At 38.7% G+C, this 14,545-nt stretch overlaps 2 protein-coding genes across 2 annotated transcripts; one reads left to right on the top strand and one right to left on the bottom strand.

Moving 5' to 3' along the window:
* Window positions 1-6,480, top strand: LOC117296317 (extracellular serine proteinase-like). Its single transcript, XM_033779170.1, has 9 exons — window positions 1-12; window positions 477-644; window positions 1,368-1,508; window positions 2,021-2,171; window positions 2,879-3,109; window positions 3,922-4,109; window positions 4,725-4,902; window positions 5,416-5,549; window positions 5,781-6,480. The coding sequence occupies exons 2-9, from the start codon at window positions 534-536 to the stop codon at window positions 5,784-5,786; spliced, it is 1,140 nt and encodes a 379-aa protein (XP_033635061.1). The 5' UTR covers window positions 1-12; window positions 477-533; the 3' UTR covers window positions 5,787-6,480.
* A 4,734-nt stretch (window positions 6,481-11,214) lies between these two features.
* On the bottom strand, window positions 11,215-14,542 carry LOC117298933 (aqualysin-1-like). Its single transcript, XM_033782320.1, has 5 exons — window positions 14,507-14,542; window positions 13,565-13,709; window positions 12,692-12,925; window positions 11,723-11,910; window positions 11,215-11,412 (listed from the first exon to the last, which is right to left on the bottom strand). Exons 1-5 carry the CDS (start codon window positions 14,540-14,542, stop codon window positions 11,215-11,217), a joined length of 801 nt encoding a protein of 266 aa, XP_033638211.1.
* Window positions 14,543-14,545: the final 3 nt, after the last annotated feature.

Raw genomic sequence — 14,545 nt, 5'->3', positions numbered from 1 at the left:
CTCATCACCTGGGTAAGTCACCTTCTTTTAGCTTTTGATATTCATCATACAAGTAAACTGTTGTTGAAATTATTTTGGAAAATGGAATTAGCTGTTGCAAACCTCTTTACCAAGGTATAAGGACAAATTAATGCGAAAATTAGTTAGTGACCCGTCGCGACGTTTCGATCCTGGCAGAGTCTGTCTCGAAGGCTAATAATCATGGTTAACCTTCGGGAAAGACTTTTTTATTTGAACAAAATTTACCTGAATAATTTCTCATGCTTATAATTGAATAGGAACAGTAGCTGTGTGAACACAATCCTTTCTTAAAATCAGAATGAACTTGCGGGTACAAACCTAATATTCTTTTGATGGGATGTCGCCTTTAAAAAGAGCCAGTTTGGTATCGACAATTAGAACAGCATACTCTGCTCGTATTCAGGAGAGAGAACAACAAAACTCTTTAAAATTCCTTAAAATCGTTTTTGCTCTAGGTTCTATATTAGCGTGTTGTTTTCTTCTCGCAAAGTAAATCAGCAAGTTACTCTACGATGAAGCTTCTGCTACTGTGTTTATGTGTTGCCGTGGCACAGGGCTCTCTCGCCCCACTCCGTATGGCAAAGACCAGAGGTATACCAGGTAGCTACCTTGTCACAGTTAAGGTGAGACATCATTTTTTTTTTTATTTTTTTTTTTGCAAAGACGACTCCTCACATGCCGTACAATCACCTGCATTTCAATTGTGGTAAGATCATTAATCTCAGTTGAATAACTGTATAATGTATGCGTTTTTGAGCCACTACTTTTCATGACAATGTCAATTAAAACAAATGTGTCGAGTGTGTGCAACTCATTCAAAATTATGCTTATCATAGCCTATTCTTTTAACCATCTCAGCTCCCTTGGAGATATTGCAACAAACCAGTCTTAAGAGCATCTCAGCTCTCACTCTCATGGAAACGTGATCAGTGACCAGAGTAAGGCTTCAAGCAACCCAACCGGAGTTCGACGTGCTTGAATAAACTTGGTAGCGACACTTTAACAAAGCTTGAAGACGAATTCAAGGGTGTGCACTCATTCTATTTACGCGAATATTGACGTGTTCTTATGGGGGCCAACTTATTGCCGTATATCAGTAATAAGATATGCACGGTGTAACTGGTATTCTGTACGCAAGCTGCCGGATATTTCATCGTAAAATCATGTGAATTAGTGCACAGTGTAATGTTATCATATTATGCAGTGTAAGATTGTCCTTTATCATGCAGTGCAAGGTTATCCTATATTCAATGTAAGGTTATCCTATGATAAGGTTGTCCTTTATACATTGTAAGGTTGTACTATATACTCATCCATTTTGTATCTTACCATTTTGAAAACTGCAGGACGCGTCTCTCGTGGACCAAGTGGCCAAAGAAATCGAGGACTCTTTTTCCAACATGCGAGCCCCGATTGGTCAAATGAAGAGGTTCCGTCTAGCCTTGCCAGCTGTGTCTCTCCGTATCCCAGCACATCTTGTCAATCTCGTAAGCTAAACCAAGATATGTGTTAAAAGGACTAATTTTGTGGCCATGTTTGTAGTAAGTAGTCCCTCTTCCTAAAATTATAGGCTGTGTCAAGATATACTGCTATTTGGAACACAAGAAGCACATCAGGAGCTTCAGTTTTTACTCTAACAACAAATTGCTTCGTTACGGGCTATTTATCTTAAATAAATAATGTAACATTAATGTCCAATATTTTTTTCCTTGTAATATTAAAGACTAGACATTCCCATCATCTGGTTTTCATATATGAAGACATCGTACAATGAGCCCTGAAAATTTCTCAAGTGGTTCACATAATAACTCAATGAAATAAACCAGTACCTGTATTTCAGGAGCCGAGCTTTTGCATGAATCAAAATATGAAGCAACATTGATATTTGTGGTCCTTGACGGTACTTGTACATGTATGAACTTCATAATCAATGTGCCTCGGGATTGAATCATATTCTTCATAAATATAATAACATTCAACAATAATTCCTGTCTGGTAGATCCGCTCCATCGATGGTATCAAATCCATCGACCAACACATGCTTGGATGGACAGCTGCAATGGTAACTCAGAATCACCCAACATGGGGCATAGATCGCATTGACTCCAGAACTGACGGTGTCAATAGTCAGTACACATACGACGATACCAGTAAGATAAAACAGTTGTTACCTCTTTTTGTACATAAGTAGGCTTCCACATTCTAGGAGAAATCACAAATGTAGAGGTTCACGTACAAACAACAAGAAGAAGATATTTGCCCAATGGCACTCCGCATTAATGCTTGATGGGCCTATCTGGATCTCAGAAGACAAACGTGTAAAGTTTCACAAACAAACCCACGCGTACACGTCCAAGTTTTATGTGTATACTGACTGCTAGTGCAGTTTGGTTTGGCGCGTAAATGATGATTCAGTGCTAAGTGGTGGTATGTTTGCCTGACAGTGTATTTTGAGCAAGAGTGACGTCATTGGTGTGGAGTGCTATTCCCTTGACGTTACTAACACTAACACATGGGTGCGTCATTTTGTTGGTGTCAGAGGTGTGTGTTTTAGGCGATGTCCAATTGCATTCCCAAAATGGCATCTGCTGTAGCCGCACGGACGTGACGTCATGACGCGTCAGTGCCAGTGTATAACGTCAATCAAATATTGTTAGCCCCACCCATTTCACATAAACTAGTTCAAACGAACTTGTGAGAACCCAAAGACATAACAGTTTCTGTTTAGAGCCGGAAATAACGAAACACTTTGCCCGCGAACCAGATACAATGTGTAAACTTACAAAATTATTTTCAAAACGGTAAATAAATTTTAAGTTATTAACGGGTACAAAATTCGAACATTTGTCTCATACAGAGATTGGTGCAGGTGTAGGGATATATTTCTTGGACACCGGCGTTCAAATTGGACACAACGAGTTCCAAGGTCGAGCCCACGTCATTTATGGGAAAGAAGATGACCAAGGGCATGGTACTCACTGTGCTGGAACAGCAGCTGGCCATGGCTACGGGATAGCACGCAAAGCTAACGTGTTTAGTGCAAGGGTTTGTGAGCCAACTGGGTGCGCTACCAATGACTTCATCGAGGGTAAGTTAAGCCGGGTTCAAACTTCCTGCGAATGATTCGTGCGAAACGAGTTTCATCATTGTGTCACAAAGGGAAAGGGAGCGCGTACCGACTGTGGCGTCATATCACCAACTTTCGCATCGCATTCGGAGAAAGTATTAACTTTATTCAATTACCTTTGTCCTACCTCAAAGCCATTAAACACTTTCGGTAAACAGTATTGTCCAATTCCCACACTTCGTGTATCACAACTTATATATAAAATAACAAATCTGTGAAAATTTAGGCTCAATCGGTCATCGGAGTCGGGAGAAAATAACGGGGAAACCCACTCTTTTTTCCGCGCGTTATGTGTTTAGAATAAATCCGTAATTCTCGCTATTGAGAATTGATGTTATTTTAATGTTTTCTCAAAAAGTAAAGCATTTTATGGAGCAATATTTCAAGAGAAGTCTTTCACCATTACCTTATGTAAACCCTGTAATTTATAAGTAAATCTGTGAACTTTTATTTTATTTTTTCTGTACCGAATGTGTACAATGGCTTTAATGCATAAATCATTATGCTCCAATTTAACGTTTGAAGGCACTGCACACCATTGGTAATAATAACTCAAAATAATTGGTATTGTGTGCATGCTCAGAAGAGTTGTGTAACCAATGGAAATTCACATGGTAAGTCTGCTGCCACCCAGCGCTCTAAAGTCTCCCAGAGGACGGGCATTCTGAAGGAGCCTATAATAATGACGGAGAAACGGGGAAGGGTGGGGGTGGTGTTATTCAATCTTTAATTGAATCAAATTGCAATTAAATATGTTAATGTTTCCAATACAGGTGCCGAAGCTATTATAAAGCATGCCAATGGAAACCCAGGTGTTGTTTCAATCTCGCTGGTATTTCCTGCCTGGCAAGGTATCGATGACGCTACGCAGAGTCTGCTGGATCGTGGATTGACTGTGTCCGTTTGCGCGGGAAACGATAACTGGGACGCATGTCAGTACTCACCACAGCGGGTCGATGGGGTAAGGTTTTGTCTTACTTTCCTTTCTTTGTTTTATTTCCCTTCATCTTACTGGGTGCGTTCGATTAGCTTCCCTGTGTCGACCCCGCGGTGCTCACTCGGGTGAGCCCATGTCAAGAGCTAATCGAACGAACGATCACGCGTCCTCTCGTGGTGACGTCATGCACCTGGAGCCAGCCCCCTGGTGACCCGGGTGAGCCCCTGGAATGACGTCAAAGCTATTCGAACGTAATGGGGTCGCCCCAGGGAAGCTGAACGAACGCACCCACTGTTTCCTCTTCCCTCTTGTCTGTTTCTCTTTTCTACATTGATGCTATGTTTTCTTTTTCCTCCGCTTTGAGCACCTTTTTAGGTGGATATTACGCAGTATAAATATTCATTATAATTTCATAATATCACAGCATGCAACAGAAAGATAACATTTCCCTTTGTGCCGGTAACTTCTCGAGTCGGGCTACGTCCCGTTTTCTTAGATTGTTCTCGTTTTTCTTCTCAGAATCCAAAAGCGCCGTTTGAAGTCTCTTTCCAAGTCGTAGCGTCAATACGAAACTTGTTCACAAAATATATTCATTGTCTGTCTTTTTACATTCATTTGATGGTATGTTATTGGTTGCAGGTCTTCACCGTTGCAGCTTCTGACCATTTGGACAGAAGAGCCGTATTCTCCAACTACGGCTCTTGTGTTGATATCTTCGCACCTGGTGTGGACATTATCAGTGCTGGCTATAGTACCGCTAGCGATCACTTAGTTTCTTCTATGTCCGGTACTTCCATGGCGTGTCCCCATGTTTCAGGTATTCCACTTCTCTTCGTTTGCGGATATTGTATAACAATGCATTTTTAGAGGGTAAGATGGGCAAGTAGTTTCTTCCCTGTCAGGTTCTCTGCCCAAGTTTTTTTTTTTTTTTTTTTTTTTTTGGGGGGGGGGGGGGGGGGGGTTTCAACATGATTGAATTAGTTTCCGAGCACTGCGGGTTATAGTCCATTTATAACCTAACTTCAGCATTCAGGGGGAAAAGAGAAAGCCTTACACTTGGTAAGATGGGCAAGTAGTTTCTTCCCTATCAGGTTCTCTGCCCAAGTTTTTTTTTTTTTTTTTTTTTTTTTTTTTTTTTGGGGGGGGGGGGGTTTCAACATGATTGAATTAGTTTCCCAGCACTGCGGGTTATAGTCCATTTATAACCTAACTTCAGCATTCAGGGGGAAAAGAGAAAGCCTTACACTTTTACCTCTTTTGTTTTACCATTCCTAAACCAAACCGCTATTTTGATTGACAACGTGATTGTTTGTCTTTACGCAATTTATAGGTGTCGCTGCACAGTACATTGGTGTCAACAGATCCATGACTAACAAACAAATCAAGGAGAAAATGCTGATAGATGCAACACCTAAGGTTATCAGAGACTCAAAGAGTGACAACCTGTTTCTCTATAATGGCGCAGTGAGTAAACAATAATTAGTGGTTTTATTTGCCATCATTTTTTGAAGGATGTTTTGTATTTATGGTCTTCCTAAAATATTAATGTATATTGAATGATTTAATGTTTTTAGTGCTTTCTTACATCTTGTTTATTATTTCTTTATACGACAATTTTTAAGGTAACGCTTTATTATTGTGAGGAGTTAAACTTAATTTTCCAATTTTTTTTTTAAATGTTTGTCTTCCTTGCAGGTGTAGAACATCAAGAGTCAACATCCAATATCACGTCCACCATAAATGCAACTAATTGTTTTCAAATTATTCTTCGAAATAAAAGAAGTTGGTTTTAAAGATCCCGAACCAACAAACTGAAACGAGGTCACAGACTAAAAGTTTAGCCTTTTAAGCAAAAATTCTAACAGACTTTGCGGTCCATAACTTCATTGAAGGAAACTTTAATGGGAGACTTTTGGGACGCTTGGTGGCAGCAGACTTACCAGGTAAATTCCATTGTGTCCGGTAAACTGCGCATGCTCAGAACTACGTAAACAATGGTTATTTACCTGGTGAGTCTGCTGTCATCTAGCGTTCCCAAAGTCTCCAATTGGGCGGGGTTGTTTCTGATGGGTTAATTTATGTACCAACAAACTAACATTCGGACCATCTAATCAATACACACATGACATCGTGTGTTCGGCATTAACTGTTTTCTGCATGGCCCAGTAAAATTTACTTTGCCTAAGCATTACATTGTTTGATTAAGAACATCTACAAAAAATGCCAATGCAATATAGTACGAAGATATGGGTGACTTGGACTTAACATGAAATAAGTTTAATAGATTGGGAGAAAATTAATGATGTCCATGAGAAAAAGAAAGAAATAAACTAACATGTCATGTGTTGGTTCAATGAGAAGCTTGAGTTTAGAGTTTAATAAACGACTTATCAAAAGAGAACCAAAAGTGTGTTTAATTTTGTGTTTTGTTGGGTCAGTTTTGTTTGTTTGTACACATTCATAAAACAAATGGTCGATTCAAACACAACACTTACCAGCTACGGGGGGGGGGGGGGGTGGGACTTTTGCTCATTCCACGAGGTGAGCACCATTCGCCTTAAAGGTAAAAGGGCGATAGATAGGTGTTTGTCAACATAATGCTGATTTGTGTGCGCAATTATCCACATCCAATAAATATGTTAAAATTCACAGCTACAGTGTCTACAAAACAGTAAGAAAAACCCGTATATGTAGAGGTATATGTTGACAAGAATGTTGAATGGGTACCAATCGCGTTCTCGAATGCTTACCTCAGACATCTGAGGAAAGATTTTTTAATGAGTCGTTTTTCAGGTTCAAAATGTGTTGTTTGGAGTGAACATTTATCAAGTGACCGTATTACATCGATAGAAATCATGTCTCAAAGTACTTTATACCATAAACAGCTGCAGTGTGTGACTGAGTGGTTGTTAATTAGTATTAACAAATCTATATGAGCAGGATTTGAAACTTTGCATGGGGAAACACGATATGGAAAGGTTTGCGGTAACACCATGTAATGACTATCTCTAAATGAGTTGGAGGTGGTTCTGAAAGAACCGTTGGTTTCAATTCGACGTTTCGATCAGTATGCTCTGATCGTCTTCTAGAGAAAGCAAATCTATGAGCATACTTCAAGTCAATACTCGTTACTCCACTGGAAGACATTGTGTACTTGAGGCCATGTAGGCCTACTTGATACCCAACTGGAGATGCACGGAACTGTGATTCAAAGCCCTCGTGGTCTAACATCTTTCGACGGATTGTACCGGGCACCTTTGGACCAAAAGATGTTAGGGAGGTTCCAAATATCATCTCTAGCCCGGTCAAGGGGTTTCCAGTTTGTTTTTATTAAAGTTGTTTATTTAAGACTACATGTACGTACTATACTGCACCAAAAATTAAAGAAACATTTGACTGCTCCCTTAAACAATGCTTGACACCTTGGACTAGAAACCACTATGTCAGAAAATGTTAGGGGGTTCAAAACTTTACAAAATAATTATCTCTAGCTCAGTTATGGGGGAATCCGGTTTAATTTAATTAAGTTTGTTTAATATATGAGCTAAATTACAACGCATTTACAATTATTGACTGCCCCTTTAAGTTATGTTTTACGCCTTAGACTAAATGGAAGTAAACCTCGATCTTTTCCTCCACATCACATATTTTAGCAAACGCCTAATTACCGACCCAAGAACATTAATTTATTGATTGAGCAATGCGCAGCTAGAAATACGTTATCTGAAAACGGAACTGAGTATGAAACTTGTCGTGTACGTACACGACAAGTTTGGACTTATCGCGTACGTACACGCTAAGTTATCGTGTATGCACACGATAAGTTTTTGGACTTATTGTGTAAGTACATGATGTGTTTTTGAATGTATTGTGTTCGTACACAATAAGTTTGAATTTATCGTGTACGTACATAATAAGTTATCGTGTACGTACATGATGAATTATCGTGTAATTACATGATATATTTTTGAATTTATTGTGTACGTACACGATAATTTAGATTTATCGTATACGTACATGATAAGTTATCGTGTACGTACATGATTAGTTATCGTGTACGTACACGATAAGTTATCGTGTACGTACGTGATAAGTTATCGAGTACGTAAACGATAAGAGAGAGAAAAAGAAAATATCTATGTTGCAATACGCTTCCGTAGCTGCGCCCATCATTATAATATTTTTGGTGGCACCGACAATGATTATTATTTTTATAAACTACAGTAGTGGTGTAGGGTCGTTTTTATTTTAGGGAGAATATTAACTGACGGGCCTTGAGACTCCTAATAATATAAGATTGAGCAGAGGATACAAGTTCACGTTATGCACTGTTTGCACAAAACAGTGCACCTTATGCTATGGAGAGAATATTAAGCAGGGTGCATGCTAAAGGGTGTTTTGACAAATCGGGATGTTTGACATATAGTGAGCCCCACGAGTTAGCTACAGAGAGGTCAAGTTCATAGAGGGCAGTACTACGTCCGAACGGGATTTTTGTACTTTTTATTTGAAGACTGAATTGCAAAATTTATTGTTTTAATTTCAAGCAAAAAAGGGCACCATACAACTTGTTCTGCATAGTTTTGTAAGGCTAGTACGGCTCTGTATTTTGGCCTCATAAGGCAAACAAAGGAAAAAGAGGTTTGGTTCAAAACTTGATGCTATCTTCGGCCGAGTGTTGAACTTTTTTTTCTCCTGGTATTTCAAAACTAATTTTTTATTTAGTTTGACAAAATTATGCATTATTTTTTTCTGCTCTAGTCCTGAAGAATTATAGAATAGCAAAAGCGCCAGCTGCGTTTATTTTGAACAATTGTTTTGTCAATTTTGAACTAAAGGTAGTATAAAGATAAGCATGATTATGACAGCAGTTGTTTTTGTCATGTTTCCCATACACAATCAAGATAGTGCTGAAATGTTAAATGTTACATACAACAAAACAAATTTAATGCTAAATGGGTTTTTTTATAGTATAAAATTTGTATCAATGTTGTAACCGTTTTCCGAGAAGAAATTAAAGTTTATAAAACCCAGATTATTGATTCACCTATTGCTCATGGTATTTGTCTCCACGACTAATTACCCTATTTCAATTTAACAATCATTAAGAAATGAGGAAAGACCATTTGACTGAGACCATGAATAACTTGTGTTTTCTCAAGCATTACCTAAATTAAATTAATAACTTTACCTCTGTCGGGGTCACAAAGGGGAAAACTGGTATCCATATTAACACATGCGCATAATACGCGATGTGGGTAACCGTTGGTTCTGATGTAAACTTTGTTTTACTGTGATTTGTAAACAACTTAATGAAATAATCCAAGGCGAAACATTTCGTCTTTTATACCTATTTTAATCAATTGGAACACTTCAGATGAAGAAGTTTTACAGATATTCCTGATCATGTTTTTTCAACAAGTATAGGCTTCCGGATAGAATTTGCATAATTTCGTTTCAGAACAGTTTGCCCTATATCTAGGATCAGTAAAACGTTTTACTAGTACATTTTTTTTAAATGGCTCTTTACAAGTGTACAGCGTGCTGAGATGTATTGTGACACACTTACAACGATGGATTGGATTAAATTTCAGTAAAATTAATGCATCTTATAGTAAGCGTGAATCGTTGCTATAACTGCATGCTCTGGTCCATACTGTGTTATAAACCACTCCTGTGTTGACTTAAATCTGTGATAAAAATACAAGAACGGTGGGAAAATAAATATCTCGAAAGTGTATATACAATCATTATGCCAGAGAGGTTCAACTAACCTCCCCTTTCAGAATACAGAGTGTATATGTATTTGTGATCTCTTCACATGATACACAAATCTCGAATCGACAATGTTTTATGCGGAGATAGAAATTTAAATTTTTAAGAGATCCAACTGTCATGGTATCAATGAACAACATTTCAGTAAATGTTCAGCGATAATTTTTACAAAATTAATTTCAAATTATTTAGTGAACTAATTATTTAGGGTATACATGGTTGCCATAGACACCGGCTCATGTCAGATTGCTATCTGGAAAGCTACAGCCCGAAAACAAACAAAACACGGTAACCTATAATCTACAGCAAATAACGTCTTGATTTCAAGTCTATACACTTGCAAGGATTCGATTGAAGGACGTTATGTACTTACATTTCCGATGTAAAGAAGCTTGTTAGGGCTTCCCTTCGAATCAGTAACCTTATAAGGCGTTGCGTCGCTCAACATTCTAGTTTTGATCTGTTGCGGCGTTTCGGTGTTGTCTTTACTTACATAAAGGGCTGCAGCTCCTAAACAAAAAAATGACGTCATGTGTTACGATTGTAAAGTAACTTCTTGTCGCCTTAAAGAGCATTTAAACCCCAATTTTCAAGCCTTTATCACGGTGCACTATCTCTCTGAGGGATGGACATCATCTTAAGCAGCAAATGTCACGTAGTAATTTTCTGATTATACGAACAGGATATCAGTCGCATTTGGAACGGTAACCAAACTTATCCGATTTCCTTATTCTAGTTAAAACCATTTCGTTGGGTTGAGCTATTTTAAGCGCAACAGCCAACCTAGAAAACGACCTTCAACAATTGATGGTCACGTATATTTTTTTTGCCGGCCCATTTATAGTGCCTTTGCAATATTCCGCTGGTAAAATATCAGAATTGCACCATTCCAATGCAATAATATTAGTTTTATATCACAAACTTTGGGGTCAAAAAAAGGCGTCACATGTTTTGTCCAGTAACCCTCCCCCCATGAGATTTAAAGGCAGTGGACACTATTGGTAACTACTCAACATAATTTTTAACATAAAACATTACTTGGTGACGAGTTAAATGGGGAGAGGTTGATGGTATAAAACATTGTGAGAAACGGCTCCCTCTGAAGTGACATTGTTTTTGAGAAAGAAGTAATTTTTCCTCAGATTTAGAATTTGAAGTCTCGAAATCAACCATCTAAACACACACAACTTCGGGTGACAAGGGTGGTTTTTTCTTTCATTATTATCTCGCAACTTCGACGGCCAATTGAGCTCAAATTTTCACAGGTTTGTTATTTTATTCATATGTTGAGACACACCAAGTGAGAAGACTGGTCTTTGGCAATTACCAATAGTGTCCAGTGTCTTTAAGGCATTCAATGCGAACAGACGAGTACTTGACCTGATACGTGAGGGCAAGCCATGGATGTTCCGGACATGATAGTAGTGCCAGTGTCGGATGCGTAGCCGGCGCTTAAGATTTCAACACCGGGAGCAAAGATGTCAACACAAGTACCGTAGTTGGAGAAGTAAGCTCGTGCGTCGTACTTATCAGTTGCCCCGGTGGTTATTGTCTGTCGAATCAGCAAAAGTAAAATATGGTAACAGTTTTCAAGACAAAATAAAAGCAGGCGTGGATTGAACTGCAGTAGGACACACATAAACTGCATGGCTCCCCCATCCCCCTTTAAACTCATGTGCAACTGGCATTATAAAAGGTGGGGCATAGACAGAGGGCATACCCTGGTTCATGACTGTTCCACCCGTTTGAGCAGTATGTATTTTGCTATTCATGCTGCAAAATTATATATAATACTATTATAATACTTAATAATAATACTATTATTATAATGCACAAAATACAAAATATTTAGACCAACTGACGCTTGCGGCTCTTGATGGCGAGTACGTGCAAGCGTCGGTGTCATCATTACCAGCAGCAACGGACACTACATAGCCGGCATTCCAAAGAGCAGTCACAGCATTGTCAATAGATTTAGAGGCTGGGAACCGGAGTGACACTGAGACCACTCCCTTTGGACTCTGATTGTGGGCCTTGACACTATCACAACCTGTGGGGAAAATCAAAACCTAAACGCGTTTTTTTATATGGAAGCAGTAAAATAGATGTATTTGGTTTGCAATACCCGCCATCCATTTGCTGTGTAGATGTTCTTTTGAGAACTTGTCTTATTATTGGATTCCACACAGGTAGTTAATTATAATCAGGATTTCATAGTTCTTTTTAGAACTGAGAAGTCTACCGAATTCCGCAGAATGTACTCCACGTAGTACTATAGACGTTTCTTTTGCAACGTCACAGCGCGAGTTTTTGCCAACCCAGATTGGAAAACTATAGAAAGCCATAAGTGCAAATCAAGAATAGATCGCTATTTTTATAAAATGATTTTGTTTAAAACAAAGCAACTTATCATGAGAGGTATTTTATTTAATTGAAAATTTGGAGAAAATTTTGAATTTTGTTGATTCATCTGTTTTTACGATTGAGTGTTTTACTAACATTCGGCCGACCATGCCAACCAAGGCGGTTTTTTTTATCAACAAAAGAAAGGTCTATACGATATGAGCAAGACACGTTCTTTTAAGAACGTGTCCCCGTAATCATAATGTACATGGTGTCACCATAAACAAAAAACACGTCGATACCTCACTATGCAATGCCTCAAATTCTATGATTGTATTGTTTGTTGACTTTCATTTCGGTGCTGTCGAATATACTCTCTAAATTTAAAAGAGTGAAAAACACCACTCTTTACATTTCGAGCTGTCCCTCATATGGTCCCTTAATACGATTAGTCGTTGCTTGAAAAAAAAAATCGACTGAAAACGTACCAGTCACAAAGACACTGACAGGACAGCCACCGTATCTGTCGCACACCTTGACGCTCTGAATGGTGGATTGGCGGGCTATTCCATAGGTCGCACCGCCCACAGTTCCAGAGCAATGAGTGCCGTGGCCATGGTCGTCGGCGACGCCATACAGTAGCTTGGCGCGAGTCCCGAACTCACCATGGTTGATGTTAACACCAGAGTCCATCACATACACATTCACACCATTGCCCTGAACTGCATAACGTCAATGTTATCATAAAAATTAATAAGACGCTATTGTATGTGTTATTTTACACTGAGTATTATCATTGTAATTACCTTAAAATGAAACCAATATCGAGTTGTATACATTTTAAATTCAACTTAATTTTGTTTGGACATGGAAAATAGTCTTTCTGCAGAAATCACGTGTCTTGCATTGCTCGTGCGTTTGGAGAAACATTTCCAGGTAAAAGAGAAACACAACTTTACATTATGGGCATCCGTAATGTTACCATTCAAAGGGGACTTAAAGGTAATTCACAAACGAACACAAAGATGACACTCGATGTAACAAGACGATGTAACATAATGGGACTTTCCACCATGTTCCATTATACCTGGCACATTGGTGTACAACATGTCACCAAACAGGTGCACAATTTCATAGAAATGCATACTCACAACAGATTGCTACTAAGACCACCAACATGAGGTTACCAGCCAACATACCTACACATTTTGCCAAGAAGCTATGAAATTGGGCCCAGAAACCATAACTTTACCCCGTGAGTACAACAAGATGCGTGCTGCCACCAACCATTCTCTTGGCCCTCTCCCGGCCGTTGTGATTTACTGTAACTCGAATTTATCAATAGCATGAGTTTCACTTACAGTCATCGGGATATTTGAAAGTGTTGTCTAATGGTAAATTACGCTGATCAACTCGATCTAAACCCCACGTAGCTCCATTCTGTTGGCCTTGAATACGACCAAGACTGTCCTGTTCAACGACCTCAACAGCATCCAGGGAGCGGACCTGCCAGATGGAGGGCAGTATAGGTCATTTTATTTATTCATTATTCATTCGCAGTCATAATTATTTACATGATTGTGACGTGTGTTTTTTTCTCTCTGAAGGGTTGAGATGGAATTACCTTTATAATCAATTGTTGCTCTTTCATTAAATACAATTAGTGTTCTTTGTGATTACTACGATCCTGTACACTGCCTTATAAACCAAGGGCACATTATGAACATATTATTTGGCTACTAATTTCAATCAGTCAGTCCATTCATCCACTAATACTGATGTTAACTGTTGCAGTGATGTTAACATTATGATCAGCCCTTTTCAAACAAGTATTTGTAACTACTTGGAAAAGGGGCAATTTTAACCGTGCCCTAAAGCGCACTTTTATCATCAAGATGAACGGGTTCATTGGTGAGTTGGACAAATTCAAGCAGAGCTTGAGCTTCAGTATGAGCAGCTGACCACTTCGCAAATGAAACTTTGTTGGTCCTTGTCACAACTTTTCCTTGCAACTTTGCAAATCTTCATTCCATCAAACGAAAATGTTTACCGACGCTAGCCAATAAAACGTTCGTCATCACTTTTTAAAGTTGCTGTAAAACTTAAGAAATTAAAGTGTTTTGTTTCTGATAACGTCGTGCTGACAATGACAGGTTAATGTGAGGACACTGCGTCTAGTTAGATAAAGTCTTTGATACCAGTCGATTGTCACAGAAAAGAACAGCTGCATTTTGAACATGCGATGCGGCAAAGCAAAGGCTATAAAAAACGCATATATAGGCCTACTTAAAATGAGAAACCACTTGACTGTGCTTGTTTTCACCCGGTGGTACTGTCATAAC

Source organism: Asterias rubens, chromosome 1 (genome assembly GCF_902459465.1).
Source record: "Asterias rubens chromosome 1, eAstRub1.3, whole genome shotgun sequence".
Lineage (NCBI taxonomy): Eukaryota > Metazoa > Echinodermata > Asteroidea > Forcipulatida > Asteriidae > Asterias > Asterias rubens.
This window is presented reverse-complemented; position numbering and strand designations above follow the sequence as displayed.